Source organism: Ricinus communis, chromosome 6, assembly GCF_019578655.1.
Source record: "Ricinus communis isolate WT05 ecotype wild-type chromosome 6, ASM1957865v1, whole genome shotgun sequence".
Lineage (NCBI taxonomy): Eukaryota > Viridiplantae > Streptophyta > Magnoliopsida > Malpighiales > Euphorbiaceae > Ricinus > Ricinus communis.
The window spans coordinates 20781136-20803702 of record NC_063261.1 but is presented as its reverse complement, the minus strand read 5'-3'; the positions used below and the strand labels follow the sequence as shown (position 1 = coordinate 20803702).

At 35.2% G+C, this 22567-nt stretch overlaps 1 protein-coding gene across 6 annotated transcripts in view; it reads right to left on the bottom strand.

Moving 5' to 3' along the window:
* Positions 1-10140: 10140 nt before the first annotated feature.
* Positions 10141-22567, bottom strand: part of LOC8275357 (ADP-ribosylation factor GTPase-activating protein AGD4) — a 32780-nt gene continuing 20353 nt past the window's right edge. For all 6 annotated transcript variants that reach the window (XM_048375537.1, XM_025157241.2, XM_025157242.2 and 3 more), the window contains 8 exons: positions 22110-22241; positions 21353-21568; positions 20679-20765; positions 20313-20585; positions 18569-18690; positions 13583-13673; positions 12619-13085; positions 10141-10518 (listed from right to left, as the gene is read on the bottom strand). In XM_048375537.1, the coding sequence (XP_048231494.1) occupies positions 10407-10518; positions 12619-13085; positions 13583-13673; positions 18569-18690; positions 20313-20585; positions 20679-20765; positions 21353-21568; positions 22110-22241 (1500 nt within the window). In that variant the 3' untranslated portion in view covers positions 10141-10406. The remainder of the gene's footprint in view (positions 10519-12618; positions 13086-13582; positions 13674-18568; positions 18691-20312; positions 20586-20678; positions 20766-21352; positions 21569-22109; positions 22242-22567) is intronic.

The following is a 22567-nucleotide window of genomic DNA, read 5'->3' as shown; positions in this document are numbered from 1 at the left end:
CTCCCTTTTGTTGAGGCTATTTTTAAAGGAGATATTAAGCAAAAAGAGGAAACTAGAGGACTTGGGATTGGTGACCCTGAACGAGGAGTGCTCCGTCATTTTATAAAACAAGCTGCCTGTTAAGAGGCGTGATCCAGGGAGTTTCACTGTACGGTGTGTCATTGGTGAATTATCTATTAGTGGTGCTTTAGCTGACTTAGGAGCTAGTATTAACTTGATGCCCACTAGCTTGTTTGATAGACTTGGTTTGAGTGAGCCTGCTCATCCACTAGGATGAGCATTTAGTTAGCCGATAGGACTATTAAGATTCCTAGGGGTATAGTTGAGGATGTATTTGTTAAGGTAGACAAGTTCATATTTCCTGCTGATTTCGTTGTCGTGGATATGGAGGGTGAGAGTGTTGTGCCACTGATCTCAGGTAGAACTTTTCTTGCTACATCTAGGACCGTTATAGATGTTTGTAATGGGAAGCTCCAACTTAGGGTAGATGACGAGACTATCGCCTTTGACTTAGCAACTTCCATGAGACATTCCCTAGACCATGATGATACTGTATTTTCTATAGATATCTTGGATGATATTGTTGAGTCTCATATACAGGAGATTTTGCTTGATGATCCTTTACAGGTTGCATTGCAAGGAGAGGAGAAGGAGTTGTCCAACTAGCAAGTGTTGGAACAACTCGCTTGTGTGCTGGCTAGTGAGCCCAGCCGTTCTACTAACCCATTTGTTTCTCTTGACAGGTCAGATGTGCATAAGGTGAAACCTTCTATTGAGGACCCCATAGTCCTAGAGCTAAAGGAATTACCCAAGCACATGAGTTATGCCTACTTGGATGAGGCAAAGAGGTTGCCAGTTATTATTGCAGCAGACTTGACTCCTGAGGAGAGGAAGATGACGTTATCGTCTCTCAGGAAGTATCCTACAGCCTTCATATATAAAATTGCAGACATTCTTGGAATCAACCTCGATTTTTATTCGCACAAGATCTTGATGGAGGACAGTTTCAGGCCAGTGGTGAAGCCACAAAGATGACTTAACCCAAACATAAAGGAGGTGGTAAAAAAGGAGGTAATTAAACTTCTTAATTCAGGTTTGATTTATCCCATATCTGATAGCTCTTGGGTGAGTCTTCTACAGGTTGTGCCAAAGAAAGAAGGGATGACTGTGATAAGGAATGAAAAGGATGAGTTGATACCAACAAGGACGGTAACCGGTTTTTAGGTTTGCATCGATTACAAGAGGCTAAATGATACAACCCGGAAGGACCACTTTCCCCTTCCATTTATTAATCAGATGCTTGAGCGTCTATCGGGCCATATGTTTTACTATTTTCTTGATGATTTTTCAGGTTATTTTCAAATACCAATCACTCTAAGGACTAGAAGAAGACAACCTTTACTTGCCCTTATGGGACGTTCGCATACCGAAGCATGCCATTTGGTTTATGCAATGCACCTGCCACTTTTTATAAATGTATGATGGCTATCTTTTGTGATATGATTGAGTCTATGGAGGTTTTCATGGATGACTTCTCAATATCTGGTAACTCTTTCTCATACTGTTTGCCTAACTTAGAGCGCATGCTTGCATGATGTGTTGAGGCAAATTTGGTTCTTAATTGGGAAAAATGTCATTTTATGGTGAGAGAGGATATTGTGTTGGGGCATAAGATTTCACATGCGGAGATGGAGGTACATAGAGCTAAGGTAGAGACAATATCAAAATTGCCACCCTCTAGTTCTATTAAGGCTATAAGGAGCTTCCTTGGGCATGCTAGCTTTTATAGGAGATTCATTAAGGATTTTTCTAAGACAGCTAGGCCCCTTACTCAATTGCTTGTTAAGGATGTACCTTTTGTGTTTGATTCGGATTGCCTACAGGCTTTTGAGTTGTTAAAAAAGTTACTAATCACAGCTCCTATCATGGTTTCACTTGATTGGAGGCTACTCTTTGAACTTATATGTGATACTAGTGATTATGCAGTTGGAGTTGTTCTTGGACAGCGGGTTGAGAAGAAGTTACAGCCTATCTATTATGCTAGCAAGACGTTGACAAATGCCCAAAAGCACTATACCACTACTGAGAAGGAGTTGTTAGTTGTGGTTTATGCCTTCAACAAGTTCCATTTATACCTTGTGCTATCAAAGACCATCGTCTATATGCACCATTCGGCATTGAGGTACTTGTTCGGAAAGAATGATGCTAAACCAAGATTGATTGAATGGATTTTACTCTTGCAAGAGTTTGATATAGAAATCAAGGATAAAAAGGGCGCTGAAAACTTGGTAGCGGATCACTTATCGAGGTTGGAGAACCCAAGCTGGGTGGCACTTGATGAGAGAGCCATTGATGAGAGTTTCCCTGATGGGCATTTATGTTCATTGCAAGTATACACTGATTCTCCTTAGTTTTCGGATTATGGGAATTATTTGGTTGTGAGGATCCTACCAAAGGGTATGACATATTAGCAAAAGAAGAGAATCTTTACTGATTTGAAATACTACATTTGGGAAGACCCCTTTCTGTTTCGTGTTTGTGCAGATCAAGTGATTCAGTGATGTGCCATGAGGGACCAACTGGAGGCCATCAGGCGGCCAATCATACAACTAAGAAGGTGTTGGATGCGGGATTCTACTGGCCTACGATCTTTCAGGATGTGAGAGCCTTTGTCCAGGTTTGTGATGCATGTCAGCGGTCAGGTAACGGCGCAAGCTTTTCCCACTGATGATGCTAGGGTAGTTGCTAGGTTACTCAAGAAATTATTTGTTAGGTTTAGTACACCTAAAGCATTGATTAGTGACAAGGGGACCCATTTTTTAATACCCAACTAGGGAAAGTACTTAAACGCTGTGGGGTCACACACTGGTTCTTTACACCCTATCACCCACAAACTAGTGGGCAAGTAAAGGTAACTAATAGGGATTTAAAACGCATTCTAGAGAGAGCTGTGGGGACTAGTAGGAAGGATTGGACTGCTAAGTTAGATGAGGCATTGTGGGCTTTTAGAACAGCCTATAGGAATTCTATTGGTTTTACACCGTATAGGCTAATTTATGGTAAGACGTGTCATCTACTTGTTGAATTGGAACACAGGGCCCTTTGGGCTTTGAAATCATGCAGTTTTAGTGTTCATTCTACAGGTAAAGAAAGACAATGGCAGCTAGATGAGTTAGAGAAGTGGCGTCAGCAAGCTTCTGATAACTCCTTAATTTACAAAGCTAGGACAAAGAAGTGGCACGATCAATGACTGAAAGGCTCGAAAGAGTTCAAAGTTGGAGACAGGGTTCTCTTATATAACTCACGTCTTCGGTTGTTCCCAGGTAAGCTGAAGAAATGATGGTCAAGACCGTTCTTTGTCAAGCAAGTCTTTCCATATGGCACAGTAGAGCTGCATCATCTGGAGAAGGGAGGCTTCGAGTTAATAGGCATAGGCAGAAGCACTATCACGAGAACTCGTTAGAAATTGAGGAGCGAGTGAACATGGTGCTTTTCCCGCAAGAGTAGTCCGGTGTTGAGTCCAGCTAAAAGACTCAACCAAGAAGAAGCGCTTTTGGGAGGCATTCCCATATTTAGTTTTACATTTTTATCAGTTGTTTGCATGTCTGGTGGTAGTTAGAGCGCTTGCTTAATTACTAAACTTAATTTTTTGAAGTTAGGTTCTTAATCACTTAAGTCGGATTTTGGTGATTGGTGAATATTAGCTTCACTGATTGATACATTTTAACTTGACTTATAGCCTGAATGTGTATGTGTTGAATGCGAGCGGGGGAGTTGCGTCGATGTCGAACTCGAAAGTTCACGCGTCGAGAAGAAGGACAAGGAAAGGCTTGGATTTCAGTGGTTCACCACGGCTTCCGCGGGCATCATGACTTGATGTGCCAGCACTCACTGATATCGAGTCCGAACCCATGCTGAATGTGCATGTAGAAGAGTTTGGGAATGGTCATCCACCACGACTTCCGAAGGCACCACGGGCTGCAACACCAAGCCATGCTGATCAGCACGGCCATGCCCTTGCCTGTGCTGAATATGCACGTAGACAAGCTTGGAAATGGTTGTCCACCACCGCCCGGCCACAGAAGGCACCGCCACCGCAACACCGTCGCTAATCAACACGCCACGCCCGCCTGCGTTGAATATGCACGAGAAGGCTCTTCGCTTCAAAGACGCCGAGTCCAGTCCCGTCGACCCCGTGACTATAAATAAGGGCCATTTCCAATCTCTTACAAGTTTCCTTTACTAAGTTCTAAGGTGCTTTCCTTCTTTTTCTCAATTTTTCTTACTTGTCACGGCAAATTCAAGTAAGTTTCTTCACCCTTTGCCTTTTATTTGGTTAAGTTTGAGTTCTTTATGTATTTGTTTTTATTATTTAGGACATTTTAATATGCTCAAGTATTTTGATATGCAATTTTTGTTATCTTACATTCTTTGCATCACTTCTTTTAATTGTTAGTATTTTGTTCAATATCTATTACTTTCATTGGTTTTTTTATTTATTTACACTGCTCGAGTTTGATTTGGATAATAATTAGCTCATATTAGTTGTTGTATTTGTGTGATTTTAATAATGACATGCTAAGTGTGGGGTTCGGGAGTAGTAAAGTTAATTTATGATATTTTATTTTGATAAATTCATAGCATAAATTATCTTTATTTGGTGATTAATATTGTGGGCTGGAATGCCATTGGGCATTAGTTTTCTATAATTAGCTCATATTAGTTGTTGTATTTGTGTGATTTTAATAACGACATGCTAAGTGTGGGTTCGGGAGTAGTAAAGTTATTTATGATATTTTATTTTGATAAATTCATAGCATAAATTATCTTTATTTGGTGATTAATATTGTGGGCTGGAATGCCATTGGGCATTAGTTTTCTGCAGGAAATTAAGGCTTTAGTCTTAGTGTCAAGCCTAAAGTTTTCTGTTAATCAATTTCTAGCCATTATGCTACTAAATCTTCAGTGGAATTTGTGTTAACTTGATTATTTGTTCGATTACTAATGATTGATTGTATTAGGCAATATGAGGGATCGAGATCAAGCCCGTGGCCAACAACTACAACGTGCTGCTACTGGCAAGCACTTGTGTGGCGAGGGAACTTCCTCTTCTACTTCACCTTCACTTGGGCAACCACCGGCACCAGCACCCCCACCATAACAGCAGCTAGTCCGAGCAAGAAGAACAATAGTGCAAATCCACCCGCACCTGCTCGACATTGCTTATGGACATTTCAAAATGCTAATAACGAGAGCCGCTTCCAAGTCATGAAATGGAAGCAAGTAATGGTCAGACGATGGATTGATTTTATATCCTTGGAGAGAGTTGGATTGGTTCAGGATGTTCATGCACTATTTGACACACTGCCTTACGCACGCTTCTTTGACATCATTGAGTCTACCTACTGTGAGCTCACCATTGAATTTCTAAGCACCTTCTTCCTATAGCAACAGATCACAAACTGGCATCAGCCTGATGCAGTTTGCTTTAGACTTGAAGGAAGGGAGTTCTCAATGTCAGTTCTGCAATTTAGGATGCACTTGGGTTTATAGACTGAGCAGGAGATCTCAAGCGAGGAATATTAAGGATGCATCTATGTCCACCCTATCTCGTATGACACCATGTGGGATTCAATCATCCTCAGGCCAGAACCGTAATATCCCAGCAGGTCTAAGGCGTCTAGCCTTCCAGATCATCTCCGCTATCTTCATGCAGTTCTAGCTTACACTATTACAGGCCGAGGAGATAGTTTTGGAGCTGTCACACAGACCGATGTATTCATTCTTTGGGCTATGCAACACCGTAAGAAGCTTGACATGGGGTATTTGTTTGCTCGTCAAGTCTGTTCCTTCATAGTCGACACCTAGAAGAAAATGCATTACTGTTTTGGCCCATATGTCACTAGATTGGCCAAGAGATTGGATGTACTGGACGACTGTCTAGCTGAGCTTTCTTAGATTGGCGACATGACACCATTAGAGGTTAAACAGATGATCATCATGCAGATGATCATGGCCACTCAACACCAACATGGCATTGAGTACAGGCTCGTTAGTGCAATAGTCAGGGAGGCTAGAGAGGCAGCAGTTCGAGGAGCTCAAGACCCTATTGCTGAGATTCCATATATTAGAATTCCTAACCCAGCTAGAGTATTTATGCCTAGATCTGGAGCTTCCTCTTCTTACTCTACAGGGACATCGAGTGCTCAGATTAGTGCTTTGGCTGACCGACTAGATCGAGTTTGTGATTTACCGCAGTAGCACTATACTGAGTTTGTGCAGCACAAGAAGGAGTTTGGGCAGTTTCAAGATGAGACTGGGCATAGTTCCAGGGGTTAAATAATATGCTCTAGCAGCTTATGCATTGATTGGATATGCAAGCCACCCAGACGGACCTTATGGTGGAGCAGATACAAAAGATGGCAGATTCCATAGTACAATCTCAACGATTCATTAATGACATGGAGTTTGATTTAGCAGGTTGTTTCACGGATCCTGTGCCACCACCACCCCTCCTCACTTCCCTCACTCCTCACCCTCCAAACGTAGATCCGGCCGGTGAGGATGTGCTCAAACAGACTACCAAGGTGAAAGATTTGTGCTCTATTTCTTTTCCTTTTCCTTTTTATTTTCTTTCTTAATTTTTTATTCTATTTTCGTTTCTTTTGCATTTTTATTTTATTTTATTTTCTTTCCTTTTTCTTTCATCTTATGTTATTTTAGTTGAACACTTTGCCTTACCCTTATGCTATGTACATTTAATATGATCTTCACTCTTCTTATGTGCTAGCTGTGTTATATACCCACTTTTTCTAATACTAAGGGCTGTGTTATATTCAAGTGTGGGGTGGGAATCTATGGTTTTATTATCCTTTGATTGTATTTAATCGCATATGTTGTGTTTAGGTAATGATAATGGACTATTCTTAGGATGTTAGGACCTAGGTTCTTCATGTCATTTAAGCTAACTTTGTTCTTTTGTAATTAATTAATTCACACACTTGTAATTGATTGTCCCTCTTGATTTTTGTTCTTGGAAAGCAATTTCACTGTATTCAATATGTCACTTTGGCTGGGTTAAACCGATGTTGCTTAAGTTCTTTGCAAATTTTCAGCCTTTATCTTTGAACTTTGATTATGCCAATCTCTTATACAATTTATATGATTATTCAATTGATAAGTCTGGGAACTAATTGCAAATTTTAGCCACTTCAAACGTGAGTTTTTGAACCAAAATTTGAGCATCCATTGCAAATCATGATCATGATTTTTCTTGTTTAAGTGTGCGCTGTACTTAATTTTGTCTCTAAAACTTGCTCTGTAATGCTTGTTGAGGTTACATGAATTTTTGAATACTATTACATGATTTGGGCAACTTAGGATTCACCACATCTGGCCAAAAGCCTACCCTTTGTTTCCATTAGTTAGCCAATTTTGAGCCTTAACTTTTTCTTTGTGATTTACACCTATACACTACATTTATACCATTCTCTACATTTGTATTTTCTTTCACCCTATATATTGAATAATTATGTGTTATGCTTCTTCTTTTACGAAACTATAGTGCCTAATTTTGTTATAAGCCTATCAAGTTTTTGGCGCCGTTGCCGGAAAATGTTTGAAAACTAGAGTGAAATTTGTTATTTGTTACTTTAGCCATATTCTTTTTTATTTCTGTTCTATTTTTTCATTATTTTATTTATTTATTTATTTGTTTGTTTGGGTTGTTACTACCTTGTTCATTACAAGTAGTGTATGACCAGGAGGTCTAATTCTGATCGAGTAGACCTTTTAGAAGTTGCTTCGCCAATGGAAGATGGGCATGAGCTGTCAAATGAGAAGGTATTGGAGCAGCTTGAATTTTGGTTAGCACACGAGCCAAGCGACAATACTGGGGAGTTTCGTGAGATTGACAGGTAGGTGTGAATCAGTTGAGACCATCACTTGAGGAACCACTAGTCCTCGAGCTGAAAGATCTTCCACAGCATCTCAACTATGCATATCTGGATGAGGATATCAGGTTGCCTGTCAGTCTAGCAACGGACTTGACACCTGAGGAGAAGGAGATGCCTTTACCCTTTTTAAGGGAGTACCTACAAGGGTTGGCTTGGAAAAATGCTGACAATCCAAGGATTAGCCTCACTTATTGCTCAACCCACATTCTAATAGACGACATTAATAACCTGGCGATTGGACCGCAGAGCAAGCTAAACCTGCACACGAAAGGTGGGGTTACCGAGTCCAGCTAAACAACTCAAGACAAAAAGAAGCGCTTTTGGAAGGCACCCCAAATTTTATTTTATGTTGTTAACATTTATTTTTTTTAGGTTTGAAACATTTTATTAGTTTTAGTTTTCATATTATATTTAATCTTTATTTTCAATTTCTATTATTTCTTTATTTTTCATTTTTCAGCTCTTGCCGAGGACCCACCGAATTTCCACTCCACCAGCCTCGGCAAATTATCAAGGCAGTCCCCCTAGATCTTCTTTTTATTTTCTTTGTTGATTTACTTTATTTTTCATACATGACATGTACCTAGATATTATTGATTTTTATTTCTTTATTTGTACATTCCATGTGGGGTACCCACTTCGTTTTACATTGAGGACAGTGTGTTCTTCAAGTGTGGGGTGGGTGTGGGTAAACTCTATGTTCTCTTCTCTTTCCCATGACTTTTGGATGTGTTTGAAATTGGTATGACTGGTGTTTTCTATTTTTAGGATATTAGGACCTATGTTCTTCATGTCGTTTAAGCTTAGTTTGTTCTTTTGTAATTAATGATTTAATTCACATACTTGAAATTGATTATCCCTCTCGATTTTTATTCTTGGAAAGCAATTTCACTGTGTTCAATATGTCACTTTGGCCGGATTAAACTGATGTTGCTTGAGTTCTTTGCAAATTTTCAGCCTTTATCTTTAAACTTTAATTATGCCAATCTCTTATACCATTTATGTGATGATTCATTTGATAAGTATGGAAACCAATTGCAAATTTTAGCCACTTCAAATGCGGCTTTTGAATCAAGAATTTGAGAATTCATTGCAAATTATGCTCATGATTTTTCTTGTTTGAGTGTTCGTTGTATTTAATGTTGTTTCTAGAATTTGCTCTGTAATACTTGTTGAGGTTACATGAAATTTTGAATATAGTGCCTAATTTTATTATAAATTCACATAGTCCTTTTAATCATTCTTTGATGCTCCCTTTAATCCAAATTATATAACTATTCTCATTGTTTGTGTCATTAACCATGCAGCCCTTGTGTAAGCTCAGTGGTATATAAAAAAAAAAAATAAACAAATAAGTGTTTATTGTGCTTCTTTCTTAGCTCTTTTCTCTTTTTGATTCAATTCCTTGAGCATCCTTTACTTTAAATAAGACTTAGTGAGTACTTTTGTTGATTTGGCATTCAACTCCCGAAGCATTCATTCTAAATAATTACATGATTTTTCAATATATTTTACACTTCTATCCAAATGTTCTTATCTTTACCTTAGCCACATTTCAATCCTTGTAAAAAGATTATTATTGTTTAGTTAAGCATTTTCCAAATAAATAGATATAAAATATAATGAATATGACATGAATTTAATAATGTAATTAGAGACAAGTTGCTATGACTATTTTTCTTCAAACAATAATATTCTTGACAAAAAAAAAAAGTCCATGTTGAGATAGAAACTTGAGGTGTAAATGACACAATAACAAAATGTGCCAAGAGTTGTAGACAAAACGCAAACAGCATTATATCCAACAATAGTTATAGTAAAAGTGCATAAGAGAAAAATGACGAGAATTAATAAAATTTTTTAAATGATTAAATAATAAAAAATAATGATCTGTAAAAATTAATAAAAGTATCAACAACTAAAAAGAATTTTAATTCATTAACTCTCCAAAAACCATTAAAAATCTACTCTATAAAAATCATAAATGATGTTTAATTTTTCATTTAACTAAAGATAATGTTATTCACTAACTAATATATTTGGATGCAACATATAAAAGTCTCGGAAACATGTTGTAAAATGTAATTTCCACAAAACAGTGTAATAAGTGAGTTTTGAAATAGCATGGATCAAAGCATGATGAGGTTTCAATTTTTTAGAGATCAGAATTGTAGGGGCAGAAAGATGCAAGCCTGGGAAAACTTTATGAATCCCGACTGGTGATATCAAATTAAATACTACGCTGCATAACAAGATGATTAATAGAGCATTTAATTCTCATGCACAAAACTCTAATCCTATTCCAAATGGGATACTAGCGCATGAGGAGTAATACCACAACTCCCTACCAGTGTACAATAGAAAGTTTACATATCGGAGAACTGTGTTTCAAATGCAACTTCCATAACTTTTAACAAATTCAACACAATGCCAAATGAGTTCACTAATTAATTAGCATTCAGCTAGCATGACAAATAATTCCTCATCAGTTATTGCTCCCATCTCCATTGCCCTTTCTAGTACACTTAGACCCCCGCCATCTCTCACCGAAGGGGATGCACCTCTGCACAATTAATAATCTTAGTGGATTGCAACATAAAGTTATCCATAAAAACATTGAACAGATATCGTTACTGTATTTGACAGTATTGAACAAGACGCAAATGCAATGAGACTAAGATAATAAGACTTCACTCGACTTTTCCGACCTTTCCTCCATTTAGCAAGGAACTTGAAAGGATAAGCTACTAAGAGATCAAACATGGAATCTTGACATTGATTTACAGGCATTGGCCATGAAAATAAAACAGGTGCAAGTGTAAGTGGAAGCTTTTTGAGTGACAGTGCCTCAAAAGGCAGTAGATAGAAGAAGCCTGTCATCATAAAGTGAGGATGCATAAGTAACCAAAATGTGAAAGAAATTCCAATATTCTGAGCAAGTTCTCAATTTTTTTGTTAATCCCTTCAATTTTATAAGTTTTAGCCGACCCCGTAGTAAACAATCTTAATCAATTTAATAAGAACCAAATTTATATGTAAAGCCTCCACAACTATTCTTTTTTTTATAGGCAAAAGAAATAAGACTCCTACTTCTTTTCAATTAATGATACAAGACATTGTTTTTCTTAACTTTTTGTAAACTCATTATTTTTCTTTTCAATATCAACTTTTGAAAAAAGCATAGAATTAATATCTAAAAGACATAAAGTCAATGCAATGTAAATTACTTGCTTACAATGAATTAAAAGACATTTTCTTTTAGCATTTGAGAGAGCTAAATATATGTTTCCATTCTTGTTCTCTCGTGTTAAATTGGCTTAAATTATTATCAATAACATAGGATTACACCAAAGTATGGAAAATATTCTTTTAGTACTGGAGACATGGTTATATTTAATTAATCCCTCTTATTTGATAATTGACTTAGTCCTCGATACTTTTAATTTTATTTAGTATTAAGTCCATTTATTTGCTTTTTGCTCAATTGACAGTTAGCAAGATGCTAAAATTGTAGCAAGTAGTCATAAAAATTGGAAAGAAAAGGAATAAAAGAACTAGAGAATAAAATTAGACTTCTTTCTTCTGCTTTCAACATTCATTTCTTATAAAAAGTATTTATGTTATTTTAAAGAGAAAAAGAAAACAATACATTTCATTGTACTTAATCATTCAGCAAGTGATCATTAAAATTAATTTAAACAAAATAAATCAAGACATACGCTAATCAATTTCTTTCCAAATTTCAAATTTCCTAGTCTTTTTCATCCACTGACTAATATCATTTCATTTAAAATGTGTGGGATTATTTATCACTTACTGGATATCTGGACAAGGGTTTTAAAGTTCAGTACATTATGGATAGTAATTTTATACACTTCCCTAATATTTTTTCATGCGACGAAAGTTTTAAAATCCATTTGATTGAGCTACTAGCTCGACATCTTTCCCATTAGTATCTAATCGGATATTATGTAAACAATAATTTATATATAAACTATAATGATACAAATGAAAAGCAAGATATTTTTTATATTTATTTATTTGAAAGTTAATTTTTATAATCAAAATCCATATGATTAAGAATAACAAGTTTTAATTTTCTTGTTCAAAATTTAATTACTTTAGAACACTCTACATCTACAATAAGAGCGTAATAAGAAAACAGAAGGAAATTTCATTTTCCATATGCTTTTCCTTCTTCTGATTGTTTTTGGGGGCAATATTGGCATTTCATGCATATTCCTCTTTGGCCACCTTTTCTATTTGACTAATGGCAAAATTGAGAAAGGACAGACGAAGGAACTAAGCATTAATAGGAGTTCTCAGAGACTAACTCAAAATTGTCGAACAACAGGGATTAATTAGTAATTATGACAAATCTGCAAGGACTAAACAATAATCTAAACTACTAATATTGACCAAATTATTAGAATAGGCTAAATTTGAATTAGTTGTCCAGAAGGAAAAGAAACTATCTAGGCTGCATAAAAGAAGGATCCCAAGGGTTAAATTGTTTTAAGTTGTATTAGAACCTAGAGTGACAATTTGTTGTAGTTATGTAACAGTGACAATTTTGCGCATCACAAAATGAGCATCGCCTTATCCAAACAAAATCAGCACATTTCATATTTCAAGGCATGAAATTTCAATCATAATATATTACCTGCGAAGCAGAAACTTTGCCAATGGATAATTCCCTTTGGAAATGCAATGGTGCAAAGGAGTTCTATGATGGAAGTCACGCAAATTCACATCGGCACCAAACTGAAGCAACAGTTCAAGCATTACTGGGTTGCCATAGTGACATGCTAGATGCAACAGTGAACAACCTTGAAGACAATTCTCTGGATCTTTGGAATCCTTGATTCTCGGACAGGTTGCTGGATCATGTTGTTTCCTTTCTGATGTATGAGAGTTGAACTGGGAATCTTGGGTATCACTGACATGGTGAAGTGATTCAATGCCAACAACTTCATCAAAGGTGGTATTAACAATGTTTATGTCTGAAATCACAATATAGCGATATACTTCTCGCAAATTGTTTGTCTTGACAGCTTGCCAGATACCCGAGGCATGAGAAAAGCTGCCAGATACACTTGCTTCTCCGATGACTAGCAATTTTTCCACATACTAGAATAAAGTAACCGAAGTCAGTCTCAAACTTAGATGTGACATTTAAGGAATAGAAACTTATCCACCATACGTATGAAGTTACAAGAAGAAAGCCAGTGTTTTAAAGTCGTTACATGATTGAAGAATGTGATGCAAGAATTTTAGAGAAACAAATCTTCCTTGTGTCAGATCTATTGGCAAAATTCTAAATAGTCAAAAGGCCCAAGAAAGTCCATCAATAGGCATTCACACATCAACCCCACGAAAGATGACCTTTTTTGGGCTTAATCTACAAGGACTTGTTTTATATTCTTTGAACTGCAGAGTTTACAGGTTTAGTTTAAGAAACCTATGGATAGAAGTGGAAAGCAATTGCAAATATATCTGCCCATAGATTACTACAGATAGGTAAGAACAATTATTGACTTGTAAGACTGTACTGAGAAAAATTTCTATTGCACACAATATGGACATCAGCATGCATATACTTTGCAAGTATGAATTTCACGAAGTACCTTAGCTTGAATATATTTCTCTTTACAGAATATAACATCCTTCGGACATGGTTTTTCAATTGATGATGCAAAAGCACTTGGTTCATCCACTCTGCACGGGTTATCACATTGAGCTTGATTCGTAGGGTAGAAAAATACTAATAGTAATTAATTATGACGAATATTTTAAATTAAATTAGATAAAGGATAGTTGAATTGAAAATTGACCATTAACTGTCATTATTACCATACCCGGAATATTCCTATTAAGCAAAATTGACTAAAAAGCATTAGTTCTGTGTCTAAATTACAAGATGTTAGTTTTTCACATGAATATACATACTTTAGTACAAGCATCTAGTATTTTGAAAAACTGTGAACTGAATAAGCACGGCTAATTTCCTCTCTAACAACATTAAAATACTCTAATTGCAATGGTGCTGGTATGTGTTGTCATCTGATTGGATACTATCCAAATGCAATAACTTACAGGATTTAGACATCTGGTATTGCTAATTACCTTCCTCATGTTAAGCTGCTTCAATGATATTCATACCAGATATTAAGAATAGAAAAATGAAAGCATAAATTATAAAAAAAAAAACCGGAGATCTTTTATAATATGGTCTCTGCTGGTTCAAAACTATTAAATCTAGTCCTTATAATAAGTGAATACATATAATTTGGAAGGACTATGTTCTATCATTATAACAATACAAGTGCAATTAGATAATAAAGTTTTGGTACTCATTCGGAATCCAATTCAAAATGTTAAGAATTAAAGTGTTAATAAACTATTATTATTGTTGATAAGTTAGAATAACTAATTAGTTTTTGTTTGTTAGAGATATGGATAAACATTCTAAGGTTTAGGGATAAGATAAATTAGTTCCTATCTAAGATTTTTTCTATCCTTTAGCTAGTCTATATAAGTTGTGTTTTTCCTATGTTTAATATATGAAAAACATAAGAGAACATTTCTCTTTTTTCCTTTCTCTATACAATTCTACATGGTATCAGAGCTTAGGGCTTGATCATGAATTTTAAGGCTGCCATGGTTGGCTCTAGTTCAGCCACTTTAGAAGCTAGCAGTGGCGTGACACCGGGCAACGATAACACCAAGTTAGGGGGGAGATGTATGAGCTTTTCAAGCTAGCAATACTAATCCGGGGCAGCAGTCTTCTTCTGAATCTCTTCCTTTTACCAAGGAACAGATAGAGCACCTGTATAAAATGTTTAAGTCCCAAACTTTAGAAAAATCTAACCTGTCTTGTTCTTTTGCACAATCAGGTAATTCTTTCATTGCAGCCATAGCTTGTTCCAAATCCCATAGCACTTAGATATTAGATTCAGGTGCTACTGATCACATGTCTGGCAATTGGCAAATTTTTTCCTCTTATATACCTTGTGCAGGAAATCAAAAGGTTAAAATTGCAGATGGTTTCTTAGCCACTGTTGCTGGGAAAGGAACAATTCCTATTTCGTCTTCTCTAGTTCTTAAGAATGTCTTACATGTTCCACATTTGTCATATAATTTTTTGTCTGTCAATAAGTTAACCTCTGATCATAATTGTCAAGTGATTTTTAAGTCTTCCTATTGTAAATTTCAGGATTTAACCTTGGAGAAGATGATTGGGGGTGCTAAATTGGATGATGGACTCTACTTCTTCAATAATGAGTCAACCTTTGGAAGGCAAGACCTGCAAACTTGTTTCAATTCTATTTCTGTTTCAAGTGACACTAAGATTATGTTATGGCATTATCGGCTAGGACATCCAAATTTTCAATATTTAAAGTATTTGTTCCCAAAGTTATTCATGAATAAAAATAATTTGTTTTTCCGATGTGAATTTTGTGAATTAGCTAAACATCACCGAACTGTTTACCAATCGCAACCTTTTAAACAGTCCAAGCCATTTACCATGACTCACAGTGATGTCTGGGGTCCTTCTAGAGCGCCAACATTTTCTGGAAAACGCTGGTTTATCCTTTTTATTGATGATCATACTAGAGTTACTTGGGTCTTTCTTTTAAAAGAGAAATTTGATGTTGAAAGTGTGTTCAAGAATTTTTATAATATGATTCAAACACAATTTCAGACTCAAATTAAAATTTTTCAAAGTGATAATGGAAAGGAGTTCTTTAACAATGTGTTGGGACAATTTTTTGCTGAAAAATGGATTATTCACCAAAGTTCTTGTAGTAACACGCCTCAGCAAAACAGGGTGGCTGAGAGAAAAAATAAACATATCCTAGAGGTTGTTAGAGCTCTTAGTTTTACAACTAAAATTCCAAAGTATCTTTGGGGAGAAGCAGTTTTAACAGCCATATATTTAGTTAATAGAATGCCTACAGAATTTTGAACTTTAGAACACCAATTAAAGTTTTTAGTGAATGTTTTCCCATAACTCGGCTAACTAGCAACATTCCTTTAAAAAATTTTGGAAGTGTGACTTTTGTCCATAATCATGATCCCAAACGTTCAAAACTTGATCCAAAAGCACATAAGTGTATTTTTGTAGGCTATCCTGCAAATCAAAAAGGTTATAAATGTTTTGATCCAGTTTTGAAAAAAAATGTTTATTTCTATGGATGTCACTTTTTTTGAAGGAAAATTGTACTTTGACAAATTTCATCTTCAGGGGAAGAACACTAGTAAAGATGTCTCAACTGATTCTGGTTCTGATTTAAATTCTGATTATGATTTAATTTTTGAGTTTTTTTCAAATAATGGTATTTCTTGGGGGTCTGATCAAAGTTTCAAAAGAAAATGGGTCGAAAAATAAAGAAAGTATGGAAACAAATGATTTAAATATTGAAAATACTGAACAGCCTTTGATAAGGTCATCTTAAAATCAAAATATTGAAACAACTGATATCTATGTGAAAAAGTTTAAAGCTCTTGTATATTCAAAGGAACATCAAGCACAAAAAAGAGCCACCATCCCACAACACCATCAAGAATCTAATCAGAGGTTGGATCATGAAATTTATGGTAAGTCTCAAAAACTTCCTACAAATAATCCATCTAGTCAACTTGATCTTCCCATTGCTCTTAAGAAAGGTGTTAGGTCATGTACTAAACATCCTTTGTCAAATTTTATATCTTACAAAAATATTTCATCACCATATTATGCTTTTATCTCACAAATGTCTAGTTTGGTTATTCCAAATAGTGTTCAGGAGGCTCTAAATGTTCCTGAGTGGAAAGAAGCTATTTTGGAGGAGATGAGAGCCTTGGAGAAGAATGCTACTTGGGAAGAAGTGGATCTGCCAGATGGGAAGACAGTTATCGGATGTAAATGAGTGTTTATTGTAAAGTACAATTCAGATGGATCCTTGGAAAGATATAAAGCTCGTCTAGTAGCCAAAGGATTTACTCAAATATATGGAGTGGACTACTATGAAACTTTTTCTCCTGTGGCGAAACTCAATATTATTCGAGTGCTCGTGCATTTAATCTAGATTGGTCTTTGAATCATCTAGATGTGAAGAATGCCTTTTTGAGTGGTGACTTAGAGGAGGAAGTATACATGGAACCTCCACCTGGTTTTGCTCAGAAATTTGGAACCAAGGTATGTAAGCTAAAGCGATCTTTATATGGCCTTAAACAATCTCCTAGAGCATGGTTCGAGAGGTTCACAAAGTTGGTTAAAGGTCAAGGTTATAATCAAAGTTAATCTGATCATACTCTTTTCATAAGAAGTTCTATTGAAGACAAAATTTCTGTTTTAATTGTCTATGTAGATGATATAATTTTGACTGAAGATGATATAATTGAAATAAGCAGATTGAAACAAAACCTAGCCAAGGAGTTTGAAATGAAAGATTTAGGCCAGCTAAGATACTTTCTTGGAATGGAAGTGGCAAGGCAAAAGAAAGGCATTGTTGTCCCACAACGAAAGTATATTCTAGATCTCTTGAAAGAAACTGGAATGAGTGGTTGTAAACCTTATGAAACTCCAATTGAAGCTAATTCTAGACTTGGGGAAGTAAAGAATGGTGTTCCAGTAGACATAGGAAGATATCAGAGGTTGGTTGGAAAACTAATTTACTTATCACATACTCGTCCGGACATTGCTTTCGTTGTAAGCTTGGTAAGTCAGTTTATGCATTCTCCATATGAAGAACATCTTGAAGTTGTATATCGAATTCTTCGTTATTTGAAAAGTACACCAGGAAAAGGACTTTTTTTCAAGAAAAATGAAAAAAGAGGAGTTGAGGCGTACACGAATGCTGATTGGGCAGGTTCAATCACTGATAGAAGGTCAACTTCTGGATACTGCACATTTGTTTGGGGTAATTTAGTCACATGGAGAAGTAAAAAGCAGAATGTAGTTGCTAGAAGTATTGCTGAGGCAGAATTCAGATCAATGGCACAGGGAGTGTGTGAGATTCTTTGGCTGAAAAGGGTTCTACAAGAGCTTAAAAGATTTGTGAGTTTACCTATGAAGCTATATTGTGACAACAAGGCAGCTATCAGTATTGCTCATAATCCTGTTTTACATGACAGGACAAAACATGTTGAAATTGACAAGCACTTCATAAAAGAAAAACTTGAAGAAGGAATTATCATACTCCATTTGTACTAACTAAAGGGTTGTTTAGACAGCAATTTGAATTTCAAGTTAGCAAGTTGGGCATGACAGATATATTTGCTCCAACTTGAGGGGGAGTGTTGATAAGTTAGAATAACTAATTAGTTTTTGTTTATTAGAGATATGGATAAACATTCTAAGGTTTAGGGATAAGATAAATTAGTTCCTATCTAAGATTTTTTCTATCCTTTAGCTAGTCTATATAAGTTGTGTTTTTCCTATGTTTGATATATGAAAAACATAAGAGAACATTTTTCTTTTTTCCTTTCTCTATAAAATTCTACAATTATTTTGGTAATTACACCCAATTTAAACCTTGACAAAGATTGATAAGTAATTTAAGAAATTTTGGTAATTACACCCAACTCAAACCTTGAAAAAGATTGATAAGTAATTCAAGAAATCTTACCTTTCGTTCCTTAGCATAAGCAACCCTTCCCATATAGAATTACAATAAGCATTACCAAGGGCGTGGAATAAGTCTAGAACTGTAGGTTCCCAAACCTTGACATCTAATGTTAGAGATCTCACCTGCAAATTATAAAAGAAAATAGCTCTATGAGCATATGCACTCAAATACTTCAAAACCATGGCAAGAACTAGATTTATTATTCTGATTCAGACTCTAAAAACAAGTAAAGAAACTTTATCTATAAAATACATTATATAAGAAGCCCGTCTTAAATAATTATTAAATTTCTTATAAGCTAGATTTATATTTTAGATTTATATAAGTTAACATTTGGTGATTATTATAAATTGGAAGTACAAATTGTAAATAACTTATTTCTTAATTATAGAATGATCCTTTATATAATTATAAAGCATTTTCTTATCTTCTAATGGAAATAAATATGCTATTAGGATAAGGAACTATTGTTTAATTAGGAAAGATGCCATTTAATATTTAAAGGTAATAAACCAATAAAATAAAATATATATTTCAAATATAATAATTTTAGAACAACATATTCTAGTTTAGAAATTCGGCCTATATTATTTAAAAGTAAGGTTACAATAAATCAAAAACAAAAATAATTATTCAAACTTCATCTAAACTATAATTTTCAATCTAATTAAGAATATTTATAGAAGTGTAGGTTAAGAGTATTTAATATACAGTATAATTAGATTCATGAGTTTAAAAAGATATAACAAGTCACTTGCATGAAAAACTGTATATTCAAAACTAGTGATACCGTGGACTAAAAATACACAGTAGCCATATGCTTATTGAAAATTTTCATCAAACAGTTCAACAGTTTCAACCAAAACTGACAAGCACGCATATGAAAGTGAGAAGTGTGAGGACTGATGGAAACATTTTAACCAACATAGTTGACACCAAAACTGATAGACCAACAGCAGATCTTCCCAGAGTTAATAAATATAAGTTAAAGACCAGCAATTGCTGCTATCAGCACCTCAAAAAATTAATCTTTACAGAGTGGGATAGAAAATGCAAAATCAAATACTTCTAGTTGTCAGTAAATATGCTTGAAACTCTGACAAGGAAAAAAGAAATTCAACAGAATTAAATTATTTAATAGACGAGAAAACTACTATATAAACTGTAAACTTTCTCCAAAAAAGTTATTCACGAGTGGAAACTTCTATATGAGGAAAGGAGAACATGACTAAGCACTTAATTATGGTTTGTGGAATGAAATGCTGCGATGAGTTTAGAGATTGCATTAGATGAGAAAGGAAGAGATGGTAAAACCATTCGAGATAGAGATGAATGATGACAGATTGGAGGCACATTCTATTACTTATCCCTTAATGAGTGAGTTGTTTAAATTTTTCTTTAACCCATGGTAGCACAGATTTGGATGGTTAATTCTATTGAAAATGAATTTGGCAGCAAAGGATACAAGTTTTGTTCTTCATTTTAATATATTTTTGTGAATATTTCCAACCTGAAACAATGACAAGACAAATTTGTGGATTAGTATGACAGCTAAAGTGCAGATTTCCTGAAACCTCATTGAAACATCTAAAATATTCAAATTCAGATTTCCCATTCTTATATAACTTTTGTACTTGAAGAGAGACTACTAGCTACTTCATCAGTCAAAGTCTACATTGTAAATTATTATTAACTCAAAACTAACAACAAATGAACTTAAAATCCAATTCAAAACATTATGCACCTTTGAGATATGAACGCCTAGATTCCGATGAACACCAGAGCACTCAATGCAAACCAATATTCCAAGATTAAGAGATGCCCAATCAGGTTCAGGAGCACTGCATTCAGCACAAAGATCATTACCAGGAATTTTTCTGAGCACCGAAGAAACACAATCAGCCCTATTAACTTTCAAGTCATCCCCTAAACGTTGATGACCATCTAGTTGTTGAACCACACATGTAGTACCACTTGTATAATCATTGCATTCCGGATGTTTCATTCCTGGATATGGCTGCAGGAGGAGCATAAAACTCATGTGAGCAAAATCTGTTTCATTCAAATTTTAATAAATATAGGAGCACATTACTGCACTAAAGAGATTAACCTGTTGCATGAAATGAGCCTTCAAAAGAGATGCAATTACTCCTGTAATTTTGTTTACCCAGTCCATTCTATCTGTTTCATTTTCAGCCTGACAAACCAAGGATGATGATGGATTTCAAAAACTCTGTAAAATAGTCTCATTATTTAACTTAACCAGACAGAAGATAAAACTGATTTAAATATACAGGATTAATCTGCTATTATAAGTGGAATCTTCCCGTCATAACATATATGACAATGACAAACTAACTGTGCAGGAGCACCTTATATTTAGAATGTATTAAAAGTTGAAAAGGTGGGATGGTAGGGATGGATAGCTAATATGTAAGGGGAAACCATTTGTAGACATCATGCTTCATCAATTTTTGCCTTCTTTCATGGCTTCTTCATCATTTTTAAGCTTAACTTTGTAGTAGCATGCTTGCCATTCTAGTACAGTGAGCAACAGTCTTACATGTCAGGCAGGTTGCTCGGGTTTATAGCAACTACAAACTTTATTTATTGCATTTGAATATTTTCTCAGGAAGTACCTAGCTATCATTTTACCAATGTTTTTGGCAAACAGAAGGAAAACTGTAATGAGTTGTGTTTACTTATAGCAATCATTTATGAAGGCAATGGCCATTGAATGTGGTAACAGGAGAAGAGCAGTAAGTTACCAAAGCAAGGAATCACCTGCAATGTGTATGTTTTCAATGGGGAAATAACTCTGAAACACAGTCGCAAATCTGTGTCCTCTGCTTCCATCTTTATTGTTGAAGTGCGAAGATCAATAATTCGGCATGCTAGACTTCCTTCACCAAGTGATGATGCCCGGTTATGCCTCGAACGAAATCTAGCAAACACACTACTATTGTGTTCAATTGAGGCAGTTGAGCGATGTTGGAAGCCCTGAGAGTAAAAGTTATGAATTTAATTAATGTCTGTGGCTAGTGGATCCCAGGATTTTAGTATAATGACTCCCATCATATAATTAAATGCATGATTCAGTTTCTAAAAGGATTCGAAATATGCACAAGTCGAAGAAATAAAGAGAACATATATCTAAATTTTTAAAGTTGTGCAGTACCAGAAGCAGTATTAGATCTCCAATTACAGGCAAGAACAGGTCAAGTGAGACGAAAAAGGTTTACAAAGATAATCAAGAAAGAGTTTCAGAGGCTATTAATGCTAAGGCTTATTTGAAAGCTAAACTAAATTACTCGGCTCATATACCAGCTACTATAATAGAACAATAGTAAATCTGTGAATTCATAAATGCTGATTCTTCGTACCACCAATAAATTGATATATTTGATATAAAAAATGTGCGAAATTAAGCAGGCCAACACTAGAACTGACTAATAATTAAGCTTGAAAAAAAGGTAAAGGAATATTCCTTACTTCTGTAACTAAAACGGATTGATGATAGTTAATGAAACAGTTGACGTACCACAGGCCTGGTAGCCTTATTTCTGTAATAGTACAAAGTCCCTTGACTGTCTAGTACAAAGAACCTCCTCTTCCAATCTCCCCTCAAACGAGAAGACCGCTTTAGTAGATATCCTTGTTTGATGATCAGGACCTAAAAATTGGATAAATAAAACAGCTTTCAAGTAATGAATGTACACTTGGGCTCTTCATTCTCAATCAAGTTTCCACTATAATCAGAAAAGAGAGTATTGACAATAAAAAGAAATCACTTAAAATCCATAACCCACAAGCAACAATCACAATAGTATGTAAATACATGGTGTGAAGGATAGGATGCTTGTATTCAGCTTGCAAGTCCTATAATGAGAAAAAGGAAAATTATTGAACAATCACAAACAATTTTCTTTGATTTTTGAGAAAGCTAGGTTTTGCTCAAGAGAAGAACAAAAAAAAAATTGCGCATATGAGAGAGAGACA